The sequence below is a fragment of the Melospiza melodia genome, chromosome 5, assembly GCF_035770615.1.
Source record: "Melospiza melodia melodia isolate bMelMel2 chromosome 5, bMelMel2.pri, whole genome shotgun sequence".
NCBI lineage: Eukaryota > Metazoa > Chordata > Aves > Passeriformes > Passerellidae > Melospiza > Melospiza melodia.
The window spans coordinates 21,284,538-21,297,466 of record NC_086198.1 but is presented as its reverse complement, the minus strand read 5'-3'; the positions used below and the strand labels follow the sequence as shown (position 1 = coordinate 21,297,466).

The 12,929-nt window shown below is 49.5% G+C and overlaps 1 protein-coding gene across 2 annotated transcripts; it reads right to left on the bottom strand.

The window, feature by feature from the left end:
- Positions 1-308: 308 nt before the first annotated feature.
- LOC134418378 (alcohol dehydrogenase 1-like) lies at positions 309-12,705 on the bottom strand. Of its 2 annotated transcripts, none has more exons than XM_063156572.1 (9): positions 12,571-12,705; positions 3,398-3,496; positions 2,762-2,903; positions 2,567-2,654; positions 2,228-2,447; positions 1,840-2,100; positions 1,422-1,557; positions 967-1,105; positions 309-556 (listed from the first exon to the last, which is right to left on the bottom strand). In XM_063156572.1, the coding sequence occupies exons 1-9, from the start codon at positions 12,586-12,588 to the stop codon at positions 532-534; spliced, it is 1,128 nt and encodes a 375-aa protein (XP_063012642.1). In that variant the 5' UTR covers positions 12,589-12,705; the 3' UTR covers positions 309-531. The 2 variants fall into 2 exon arrangements, with proteins under 2 accessions (XP_063012642.1, XP_063012641.1); XM_063156571.1 differs by lacking the exon at positions 12,571-12,705 and adding an exon at positions 4,379-4,529.
- Between the last annotated feature and the right edge of the window lie 224 nt (positions 12,706-12,929).

Below are 12,929 nucleotides of genomic sequence, written 5' to 3'. Positions count from 1 at the left end.
CTCTATGAGTGTTACATCATTATAAGAAAGTTATCTACTGCTTTCTATAATATGCTTCAGAGCAGCAGCAGCAGAGGTGGTTTCCCTGCTGGGCTTTGCTGGAAGCTGCACCATTCACCCAGTTGGGACAGGGGCAGAGAGGAGAGGGCTCAGTTCACTGAGGGAGATGAAGGTGGGAGGCAGCAGCAGAGGGGGGGCACAGGCCATTGCTCACTGCTGAGAACAAGGGTGTGGTAGAACAGATATGATGTGAGGGGGAGCTCCCCCTGCCCCCTGGAAACACTTCTGATTGAGTGCACTGCATGGGACAAGTTTTACAGAAAACCTTTATTAGTAAAAGTGTTTTCCTTGGAGAGACATCCTTTTCTGTCCTGTCTGGGCACAGCAGGACCAGCAGTGCCAGCAGCACAGGTGAGTTCCTCATTCTCTTCTCCTGGTGCCCCACGGTGGGAGGTGCCGGGTGAGAAGGGCCCGGGCCAGGAGAGCACCTGCTGCGCTGGTCCCTCCGCTCGGCTTCCTAGGCCGCGTCCCTCAGAAGAGCAGGACAGTGCGGATACTGAAACGTGGAAGGGAAGGGAGGCTTGGCTGCAGCTCAGGAGCAGGCAGTGTGGCAGGCAGGTGTGCCTGGGGACCGGCCACCTTCTCTGTCATCCAGCCTCTTCCTGACTGAGCTGCATGAGGCGTGCAGCAGTGGGGCAGCCTTCAAATCCCTGCTGAGGGAAGCCCCTCACGGGATAAGGCCACAGGATCTGTGCTGAGCTGAACCATGAGCAGGAGGGTTCCCTGTGCTGAACATGGGCTCTTCCCTCTGGCTATGGCACAACTTGCCAGCATTCAGCTGGGAGGCCCTGCTTCCTCAAAAGGCTCAGGTGCTCTTTGGGAAGCCAGTGTTGCATGTTCTGCCTGTTGGAATTTTAGGGGAGGTTTGCTGAGGTTTGCTGAACCTCCTGCTGGTCAGGGTCTCACCTTTTTCCTGCACGTAGCAACTCAAATCCCTCGTTCACTTTAGCAAATGGCAGCGTGTGCGTGATCAGCAAGTCTGAATTGAATTTCTTCTCCAAATAGCCAGAAACTAATTTGGGGATACATTCTCTCATCTTCCAGCCTAGAAACAGGAGAGAGCAGCTGCCTGAACAATGGGAGAAAGGCTGTTTTGGTAAGGTAGTGTTACTGTGAGGGTCAGGACTAGTGACCAGTGCTGGTGGCACACCCTTGTGAGATGTTTTCTGCTCTTTGGGATGAGTGGGTTACTGTGAGACACAGGTGGAGGATTATTTGCACCTCTAATGCTAATGTTCAATACAGGCAATGCAGTGCTCCTCTTTATTGTCTTTTCCTTGAAAACCCTCTTTTACTATGATTTGTCAACTGCCAAGAGAGGAAAAGCTGAAATATTTAGAGTGCATTCTTAAGTTCACTACCTCCGAGCACAGTCCCCTTCCATGTACGCCCAGTTAGCAGAAGTGTGGGATCGATGGAAATCTCCGAACCAGAATCCAGTTCTCCAACCATCACACAGACACCAGTGCTCATATTGCAGGAAGCCAAGGAAGCAATCTGATGGGATAGGCAGGAGAATGAGAGAAAGCCATGATGAGTTGGTCATGAGAGTCCTCTTTTTGTGCAACCTCTTGCTCCTCCCTGGTAATCTGAAAACACATATCTCCCCCCTCGTGGAGCAGACCTGGGGAGCTTGTGGGCTCTTTTAAGATTTCCTCTCAGAAAGATATGCCCAGCAGTGCAGGCAGCCTGTGAGGAACTTCCCATGGGGGTGATTTCTGCCCTGAGAGGAGCCTGTGATGATCTGGGAGGGAGGACAGGTGCTGAAGTGCCACCTACCATGGTGTCCTTGTGCCCAATGGCCTCAAAGGAGTAGTCCACGCCCTGCCCGGTCATCTCAGTGAGCACCTCCTGGATGGGCTTCTGGAAGTCTTGAGGGTTGATGCAGTCGGTGGCTCCCAGCTCCTTGGCCTTGGCAAACTTGTCCTTGTTGATGTCCACGGCAATGATGCGGGAAGCTCCAGCTGCCTTGCAGCCCATGACAACAGAGAGGCCAATTCCTCCAAGTCCAAAAACAGCACAGGTGGAGCCTGGTTTTACCTGCACAGATGGGAGCCTATGAGTCTCCAGCAGGAAGAGGAGGAGGAAGAAAAGAAGGTTTCTTTTGTACAGGATTGATGAGCTTTTGAGGGTGGCTGTGGTGTGCTAAAGACACCTGAATACCAACCTTGGCTGTGTTGATGGCAGCCCCATAGCCTGTGGAAAACCCACAGCCAAACAAGCAGACTTTGTCCAGAGGTGCTGCAGCATCTATCTTGGCAACAGTGTATTCTGGGACCACGGTGTATTCTGCAAAGGTGCTGACCCACAGGAAATGATGGATCTGCTTCCCTTTGCAAGAAAAGCGGCTGGTCTTGTCCGGCAGCAGGTTTTGTGGTTCAGAGATACTGTGGAGGAGATGCAAGTATTTGTATTTGTATTTGATTGAGTGAAGCGCTGATGGGGGTGTCAGATTTGTCATAAAGTCAATTCCCTGTAGGTGTAGGGGAAGGCAAAGTAAACTTACTGGGACTTCTGGCAGAAGTTGGATTTAGGATTCCGGCAGAAGCTGCATTCCCCACACTGAGGGAGGCAAAGTGGGATTACTTTGTCGCCTGAAAGATAACAATATTCCATGTTATGTGGGTCTAAGGGTGCTGCCTGTGTGAGAGCTGGTTCCTGGGCATGTGTTTGTATGTGTTTGTATGTGTGTGTCAGTTACCTGGTTTCATAGAGGTCACTCCTTCTCCAACACTTTCCACAATTCCAGCTCCTTCATGGCCAGGGATCACTGGGAATTCTGCACTGGGAAAGCAGCCTTGCAGAAGGTGATCATCTGTGCGACAGATGCCTGTGGCCACAAGCTATTTGGAGAGGAACAAGCAGATGTCCTGGCCTCTGTCTAACTCAGTTTGTGGAAGCAATTTTCCCAGGGGTGTTTTGATGCCCCTCAGTCAGTGCTGGCACTCTGTGGCAGCACACAGAGCCCAGGCTGGGCTTTCCCCTTCTGCTCACTCTGAATGCTCCATGTGGCTTTCCTCTGCACTGAGCTGGAGGTGGAAGAGGAGGGGAGGCCACAGTGTGGGTACCAGAGCCCTGTCTAGTAGAGCAAGGGCTGGAGACAGGATGTGACAACTTAGACAAGAATTAGTCCAAAAGTCCAAGTTCCTATGTGACAGCTTAGACAAGAATTAGTCCAAAAAGGAGCCCCGGGCAGATAGTGCATTTGAGCCAAGGCAGCTCTGGGCAATGAAAGCCTCTTGGAGGACGCAGATCCCTGAGTTTTACTGAAGTTACAACCACAAGAGGAGCAATTCCCAAAAGGAACGAAGAAAAAGATATTGAGATGTATTTTTACCTTGATCCGGACTTCCCCTGCCTTTGGGGGTGCAACTTCCACCTCCTCAACAGAGAGCTTGCCCGGGGCCCAGACAACAGCAGCCCTGCACCTGATAACCTGGAAACAAGCGAGAGGAATACATTGCATGGGAATGTTTGCCTTTAAAAGCACACAGCTGGGGGAAGTCATCCTGCAGTCACTTAAACCCGAGGTGTTCAACTCTGGTGATGCTCAGCTGCACCTGAAACCAAGTGCTGTTCAGTAAAGACTGGCCTAGTTTAGGGTCTGAGGAAACCCCATTTGTGGTTTGTGATCCAAAGAGTATCAGGTGTAGCCTTGGAAAGCTACTGGGTTCTGATGGCTTTGGTGGATTTTTCATAATATGCCCATGTGCTACTGGCCAGACCGTGCTGTCATGAGCACTGCAGACCCTACCTGGTAGAAGTGCCAATGGAGAGCTTTGATGTCAGCTTTGTGACACACTGGGCTGAAGGTGAGAGAGGGGTTATGGAATTGTCCCCACCTGATTGGCACCTGGATAATTTCTTTCCTTTACCAAGGTTTGATTTGCATGTGACATGGCACAAACCCTTCCCCAATTCAATTCAAAGCAGTTTGGCATCAGCAAGATGGGGCTTGCAGCCTGAAAAGGATATTGCCATGGACAAGGCTGAGTGCAGGAGGTGAGCGGCTGAAGAGGGCACCACTGGAGAGCTGCCTTTGCTGCCAGAGCAGGAGCACAGGGTGGGATTGAGCAGGAGGGTGTTTTTCAGGGCAGCACAATTGCAAATTTTGTCTCCTGAGCAGCCGAGCAGGACAGAGTGGGAATGCGCTACCGAACGCAGAGTCTGGTGACATTCTCGGGGGTTTGGAAGAGGAGGGGGAGTAAGATCGGAGGAAAGAGGGCCCGCGGAGTGCTGTGCAGGGTGAGCCTTCTGCAGCGGATTTGGCCAAGAGCAGGGCACCTGGAAAGGAGGGTGGGAAATGCCTTGTCCTTACTTTTCCCGCAGTGGCCATGAAGTCTTAGCGGAGCCGTGTCTGTCGCTGTGGCAGGCTGGAGGGAAGCTGCTGCCCGGGCGTGCCGCAGGATCCGCCAGGCGTGGAGCGGGAGCAGTCCCGGCGCGGCACCGTCTCTGGAGAGCGCTGGTTAATGTGTGTCGGGGGCTGGATGCTGGGCGGCGCAGGGAGTGCTGAGGGGAGGAGCTGGACAGCGGCAGGGAGATGGATGGGGGCAGAAGTCCTCCAGGGACTTGAGTTTTATCAGTGACTCTGCCCTTGGGTCATTGCCTACCCTCCCTGCCTGAAAGGCTCAGAGAGCTCACAAAGGTTGGTTTATTTCTTCCAGTTGCTTCTGGCAGGTGTGGAGGGAGGAGATCTGCATCTCTGCTGGGGCTTCCTCGGAGTCTCCTTTTTGCCAGTTTGGAGCATTTGACCTGGTGTCCATTCACACCACAATATTTGCGAAAGGATTAAAAATTTTTAAAAACTAAAATAAAACAAATCCAAAGCCAGTGGAAATGTGGTGGATAAAGACACATGTCCCTCTGGGTTGAAGCTTTACTGTCTGTGATATTGGAGTTATTTTCAGAGCTATTTTCACCAGAGCAGTAAGAGAAACGTCTGTCAAGAAAGGAATTTTTTCCCCAAGGACCCATTTTCCTGACTGCAGTGTAGCCAGGTTTGTAGGTGGGTTCACTCCACCCAGGCTTTTCAGGTTCTTCCAGAGCTGTTTTCTGCTGAGGCATTTGAAAAGGTGATGTTGCAGGGATTATATGAGCAAGAGCTTGTTGGAGGACCAGGCTGAGATGAGCAGCCCGAGTGTGATGTAACTCCCACCGTTCGAGAGGAATCTTCCTTCTGTGTGAAGACACTTTTGCAAACCTAAGGAATGGGATAATTTCCTAGAAGACTGCCACTAATGACATAAACCCCCTTCTTGGACCACTAGCCTTTTAGAATGCTATAATGAGGAGAAGTCAGCTCTTTGGCTATTGAGAAAGTTTATATGTGTGTATGTATATATATTTTTTATTTAATGAAAAGACATCTGTTGACATTTGGATTGGAAAAAAGACTGGACATGATCAGAAAAAAGTGTAGCATTCCTGGATGAGGAGGGCGTTGTTCTGTAGACTCAAGCATGGTACATTCAGCTCTACAGCTGATTCACATGTCCTTCACAAAATCACAGAATGGCCTTGCTTAGATGGGAACTTAAAGATCATGTTGTACCACCTGCCTGCCTTGGGCAGGAACACCTCTCACCAGAGGAAATTACTCATAGCCACATCTGAGTGGCCTCAGATGCTGCCAAGGATAGAGCATCAACAACTTCTCCTCAGCCTCGTGCAGTGCCTCAGCACTGTCACAGTAAAGAATTTCTTCCTAATATCTGGTCTAAACCTACCCTCCCTCATGCCTGTATTCCTAGCAGGGCACCCACCAGATGCCGTAGAAGAAGAATACAGTTCTTCTCCAAGATTTTAATGTACTATCCTGTGCCTTGCAATCCTCACTTCAGCTCCAAAGTGGCCTGATTTAAGTGCTCAGCCAAAACCAAAAATTCTCTGTAGGCTGTTCAGACAGACCCACTGCACAGAACTCCTGGGACACAGAGTAGTTGACTTTGATTCCCATTCTGTCTTCTGCAGTGCACAAGGGCTGGAAAGCACTTCCAGAGGATGAATGCTCTATGGCAGATATCCCATAGGGTTGGCAGTGTTTGAAGTTAAAACCAACAAATTGCAAAAGTCCTGTAACAAAGAAGGAATTCATTCACCTGCTTCCTAGATAGCATTCCATACAGATGGCTTATGATTTCATCTCACACCTAAGGACATAAATGTGCTACTTGTGCTGGCACTTCATGGCTCTGAAGACGTGTCTAGAGTCTGCTGTTGAGTGGATAACCTACACAATGGTTGTAAAAAGATCTTTCAAATATGTACTGTTATTTTTCCTTAAAACATCTATGTGACGCTCTAGTCCCCCAGACCTGCAAACCCACCACTGATGTGTAATGAGAATTTCTGTCTGCCCTGCTTGCAGTTGTTAAGGGCCATGGGGAGCTGGCACCTCTGCAAAACATTTGGAATGCATGTACTTATTGTAGGGAGTTGTTACTGAGATCTTGTTGCTGTGCAGATTTTTGTATCTGTTTCAGACAGGAGGTTGATGTTGTTTTTGTCTTATCCAGGTAATAGAGGGAAAATAAGATCAAACTTGTATGTCAGCAGGCATGGCTTTAATGATTAACTTTTAATGGCCATTCCTGTGTATCTTCGTTCTACAATATGTGCTATCCTGACTTGCTGTATGTAGTCATGTATTTTATAAGCTTTAAGAGCTGATCTGTGAGGTCAGATGCCATTACACGCAGGCACAGACCTCAAGGTGTTTGTCTTCATCTTGGTAGTCAGTTTTCTGTCCCCCTCTTTATCTTCTGTTTGTTTGCTGCCTGTATCAAAGAGGTGGAAAGAAGGTAGAATATTTGACAGAAATCTCTGTGGAACAGATGCTGAAATGCACTTCTGAGGGCTAAGTACAAATCTTATCTTTCCTGGTGCCAGCATCAGGTTTCTGTAATTTTTAATTACAAGTCAGAGTCTGATATGAGTTCCTTTATTAATGACCCAGCATTACATTTCTGTCCACAGTGTAAGTGGGCACCTGATCAGAGACAATTTTTGCATTCTACTGTGAAGGACAAACTAGACCATATCCTACAGGATTTGTTAGCAGTATTAATAATTCCCTATTCTAAAAGATGCCCTGGTGCTTTAATTTCCATAAGAACAGAAATATTGTGTACCTCTTACAAGATGATAGCGGTATGAGGCAAATGAGGTAAGGAAAGTGGGAATTAGAGTCACCCTGATATATTGTACTTAGCAGAGATATAGAAGACAATTCTGACAAAGATCTATTAAAATGAGCGATTGATTTTGTTCACCCTAGTGGAGGAGAATGGCTGAGGGAAAAAATGTTAAAATAGAGACCAGGACTCTTGGAGCAATTGCTGATACTGCGTCCATGCTATCATAGAATGATGGAATATCTCAACTTGGGGGGGACCCATTAGACCATAGCCTTGCCTTTCTGTTTTCTTTTTTTTTGCTCAGAAAAAATTCCTTTGTTGGACTAACTGTGATCATAGTACATCCTCCAGAATTTCACTCTGCAATTACGTTACCGAGGAGGAATTTTACTTTATGAATTCTGATAGCCTAGGAATAGCACCTCTAGCACCCCCATGATGGGACACAAATGCACATGTAATGTGCATTAGTCTGTACATTTCTCTGAGGTTTTTTCAAGATGAAAACTAGAGCAGGAGAAAAGCCTCCGTTCTAAGATCAGGATCTAGAGAGGACAAATAAGAATGAAGGAAGGAAAACTGAGGAGGGAATAGTACAGAGCACAGTGATGGGTCTATAGCAGATGCCCATGGTGACATCCACATTATTTGTTTGCCCCTTGATTCTCACCCAGAGGCTCTCAACTGTGCCATTACATCTCCATACATTCCAACCCTTCTATTCCATGCAGTGCCACCTGCCTGCCTCTTCTGCCCTGCCTTTCCCTCCTGAAGAGCCTGTAACCATCCAAGAGGGCTCTCCAGTCACAGGACTTGTCCCACCAGTTTCATTTATGCCAGCGATATCAAGTCTCTGGCACCTGGCGAAAGTTTCCAGGTCACTGTTGCTTGTTCCTCAGGGTGCATTCATTGGTATAGAAACATTTTCATGAGTGGTGCTTTGCAACCAACGCTTGTGAAGCAGATTGAGGGGTTCTCTTACTGCTCCTTTCCTCACGTTTTGGCACACAATGCCACTGTTCATCCCTGGCCAGCCTGGTATTCTCCCATTCCCCTTCCCAGACTAGTTTAAAGCTCTGTCAAGGAGCCCTGCTAGCTCCTGTGCTAGAACTCCTTTTCCCATCTGAGAATGGCTCATCCTGACAGGTGTGTGTAGACGAGGTGGTGAATGGATCACCCCACAGTCAAAAACCCAGTTTTTTTTTTTTGCTTGCACCAGCCTTGGAGCCATGCATGGACCCCATGGATCTGCCTATTCCTACCAGTATAATTCCTTGTTATTGACGGGTCAAGGAAATCACTACCAGTGTTCCTGATCCATCAACCAATTGTCCCAAGGCGCTGGAGTCTCTGTTGATTGAGTGCACTGTGTCAAATGAGTTCATTTAAAAATCTTTATTAGTAAAATAATTTTCCTGGGAGAGACATCCTTTTCTGTCCTGTCTGGGCACAGCAGGACCAGCAGTGGCAGCAGCACAGGTGAGTTCCTCATTCTCTTCTCCTGGTGCCCCACGGTGGGAGGTGCCGGGTGAGAAGGGCCCGGGCCAGGAGAGCACCTGCTGCGCTGGTCCCTCCGCTCGGCTTCCTAGGCCGCGTCCCTCAGAAGAGCAGGACAGTGCGGATACTGAAACGTGGAAGGGAAGGGAGGCTTGGCTGCAGCTCAGGAGCAGGCAGTGTGGCAGGCAGGTGTGCCTGGGGACCAGCCACCTTCTCTGTTATCCAGCCTCTTCCTGACTGAGCTGCATGAGGCGTGCAGCAGTGGGGCAGCCTTCAAATCCCTGCTGAGGGAAGCCCCTCACGGGATAAGGCCACAGGATCTGTGCTGAGCTGAACCATGAGCAGGAGGGTTCCCTGTGCTGAACATGGGCTCTTCCCTCTGGCTATGGCACAACTTGCCAGCACTCAGCTGGGAGGCCCTGCTTCCTCAAAAGGCTCAGGTGCTCTTTGGGAAGCCAGTGTTGCATGTTCTGCCTGTTGGAATTTTAGGGGGGGTGCTGAGGTTTGCTGAACCTCCTGCTGGTCAGGGTCTCACCTTTTTCCTGCACGTAGCAACTCAAATCCCTCATTCACTTTAGCAAATGGCAGCGTGTGCGTGATCAGCAAGTCTGAATTGAATTTCTTCTCCAAATAGCTGGAAACTAATTTGGGGATACATTCTCTTGTCTTCCAGCCTAGAAACAGGAGAGAGCAGCTGCCTGAACAATGGGAGAAAGGCTGTTTTGGTAAGGTAGTGTTACTGTGAGGGTCAGGACTAGTGACCAGTGCTGGTGGCACACCCTTGTGAGATGTTTTCTGCTCTTTGGGATGAGTGGGTTACTGTGAGACACAGGTGGAGGATTATTTGCACCTCTAATGCTAATGTTCAATACAGGCAATGCAGTGTTCCTCTTTATTGTCTTTTCCTTGAAAACCCTCTTTTACTATGATTTGTCAACTGCCAAGAGAGGAAAAGCTGAAATATTTAGAGTGCATTCTTAAGTTCACTACCTCCGAGCACAGTCCCCTTCCATGTACGCCCAGTCAGCAGAAGTGTGGGATCGATGGAAATCTCTGAATCCAGTACCCCAATCATCACACAGACACCAGTGCTCATATTGCAGGAAGCCAAGGAAGCAATCTGATGGGATAGGCAGGAGAATGAGAGAAAGCCATGATGAGTTGGTCATGAGAGTCCTCTTTTTGTGCAACCTCTTGCTCCTCCCTGGTAATCTGAAAACACATATCTCCCCCTTCGTGGAGCAGACCTGGGGAGCTTGTGGGCTCTTTTAAGATTTCCTCTCAGAAAGATATGCCCAGCAGTGCAGGCAGCCTGTGAGGAACTTCCCATGGGGGTGATTTCTGCCCTGAGAGGAGCCTGTGATGATCTGGGAGGGAGGACAGGTGCTGAAGTGCCACCTACCATGGTGTCCTTGTGCCCAATGGCCTCAAAGGAGTAGTCCACGCCCTGCCCGGTCATCTCAGTGAGCACCTCCTGGATGGGCTTCTGGAAGTCTTGAGGGTTGATGCAGTCGGTGGCTCCCAGCTCCTTGGCCTTGGCAAACTTGTCCTTGTTGATGTCCACGGCAATGATGCGGGAAGCTCCAGCTGCCTTGCAGCCCATGACAACAGAGAGGCCAATTCCTCCAAGTCCAAAAACAGCACAGGTGGAGCCTGGTTTTACCTGCAGAGATGGGAGCCTATGAGTCTCCAGCGGGAAGAGGAGGAGGAACAGGGGGAGGGGGAGGAGGAGGAGAAGAAGTTTTCTTTTGTACAGGATTGATGAGGTTGTGAGGGCAGCCCTTGTGCTCTTAACATTCCAACCTTGGCTGTGTTGATGGCAGCCCCATAGCCCGTGGAAAACCCACAGCCAAACAAGCAGACTTTGTCCAGAGGTGCTGCAGCATCTATCTTGGCAACAGTGTATTCTGGGACCACGGTGTATTCTGCAAAGGTGCTGACCCACACAAAATGATGAACCTGCTTCCCTTTGCAAGAGAAGCGGCTGGTCTTGTCCGGCAGCAGGTTTTGTGGTTCAGAAAAACTGTGGAGGAGATGCAAGTATTTGTATTTGCTTGAGTGAAGTGCTGATGTAGGTGTCAGATTTGTCATAAAGTCAATTCCCTGTAGGTGTAGGGGAAGGCAAAGTAAACTTACTGAGACTTCTGGCAGAAGTTGGATTCAGGATTCCGGCAGAAGCTGCATTCCCCACACTGAGGGAGGCAAAGGGGAATCACTTTGTCTCCTGGAACAAAGTGGATCTCTGTTAGGTGCCTTTAGCTCCACAGTCCCTGAGGGCATTGCCTGTTGAATCACCTCTCCTGAACTTTATGATAGTAGAAACCTACAGTGAACTCTCTGCTTTCCCTGTCAGGATGAATGCTTCAGGCCTCATTTGTCTACATGGGGAACAGATTGGAAAATTGGGCATGAGAGTTCAGTGCATTGCTTCTGCACTTAGTTTTTTAACCAGTGACTCAGGAGAAGGGAATAGTTTCTGAGCTCTTGGCAGAGCTTTGAGGCCTGAATCCTGGGCATGCATTTGAGAGTGTGTTGGTTACCTGGTTTCACAGAGGTCACTCCTTCTCCAATGCTTTCCACAATCCCAGCTCCTTCATGGCCAGGAATAACTGGGAATTCCACATTAGGCAAGGAACCTTTCAAAACATGATCATCTGAGTGACAGATGCCTGTGGCCACCATCTGTTCAGAGAGGAAAGAGTAAATGGTGATTTCTAGAAATAGTCCAGCCACAATTTATTTGAGTTTATGGAAGGATGTTCCACAGAACTTCTCTGGGCAGTTAAGGTGATGGGTGGACACTGATCACTGGATTATATCCAAGCTACAGCCACAAGAAGAGCAGCTCCCTCAAGGGAGAAAAAATTATTGAGATGTATTTTTACCTTGATCCGGACTTCCCCTGCCTTTGGGGGTGCAACTTCCACCTCCTCAACAGAGAGTTTGCCCGGGGCCCAGGCAACAGCAGCCTTGCACCTGATAACCTGGAAACAAGTGAGAGGAATACATTGCTGGGAAAGGTTCACTTTTGACAAGAGCCCAGGACAGTTGTCCTACAATCACCAAAGCCAAGGCTGCACAACACGTGTCTGTGCACACTGCAGCACACACTTCTAGAGCTACACAACTGTCCTGTGCTGTTTTCTGAGGGTTGCTGGTTGGGTGGGATTTGGTGGGAGAGCAGAAACATTGGAGTGCTCAGCTGTATGCAAAGCCAAACAATGTTCAGTAAACACTGGCATTGTGTGAAGTGTGAAATCAAAATGAAGTGACTGGTTCATCTGGTGTACGGGCAGATATGACAGCAACATGAGTGCTTCTGCAGGTTAAGGCAAGCAAGACAGAGCTTTTCCTTTCAGTGAGCTAAAGGTATCTAAAAAGAGGTTACAAAACAGTCCCAGCATGACTGGCAACTGCATAATTTCTCTCCTTGCCAAAAGGATGATTTATGTGTGACATGGCACAAACCCTTCCCCAATCAATTCAAAGCAGTTTGGCATCAGCAAGATGGGGCTTGCAGCCTGGAAAGGATATTGCCATGGACAAGGCTGAGTGCAGGAGGTGAGCGGCTGAAGAGGGCACCACTGGAGAGCTGCCTTTGCTGCCAGAGCAGGAGCACAGGATGGGATTGAGCAGGAAGGTGTTTTTCAGGGCAGCACAATTGCAAATTTTGTCTCCTGAGCAGCCGAGCAGGACAGAGTGGGAATGCGCTACCGAATGCAGAGTCTGGTGACATTCTCGGGGGTTTGGGAGAGGAGGGGGAGTAAGATCGGAGGAAAGAGGGCCCGCGGAGTGCTGTGCAGGGTGAGCCTTCTGCAGCGGATTTGGCCAAGAGCAGGGCACCTGGAAAGGAGGGTGGGAAATGCCTTGTCCTTACTTTTCCCGCAGTGGCCATGAGGTCTTAGCGGAGCCGTGTCTGTCGCTGTGGCAGGCTGGAGGGAAGCTGCTGCCCGGGCGTGCCGCAGGATCCGCCAGGCGTGGAGCGGGAGCAGTCCCGGCGCGGCACCGTCTCTGGAGAGCGCTGGTTAATGTGTGTCGGGGGCTGGATGCTGGGCGGCGCAGGGAGTGCTGAGGGGAGGAGCTGGACAGCGGCAGGGAGACGGATGGGGGCAGAAGTCCTCCAGGGACTTGAGTTTTATCAGTGACTCTGCCCTTGGGTCATTGCCTGCCCTCCCTGCCTGAAAGGCTCAGAGAGCTCAGAAAGGTTGGTTTATTTCTTCCAGTTGCTTCTGGCAG

Excerpts from the sequence above, each read along its gene's own strand:
- LOC134418378 (XM_063156572.1), bottom strand. Across the intron at positions 1,558-1,839 it reads TTGGGCACAAGGACACCATG|ATTGCTTCCTTGGCTTCCTG; the intron begins GTAGGTGGCACT and ends CTATCCCATCAG. Across the intron at positions 557-966 it reads TTGCTACGTGCAGGAAAAAG|TATCCGCACTGTCCTGCTCT; the intron begins GTGAGACCCTGA and ends TCCACGTTTCAG.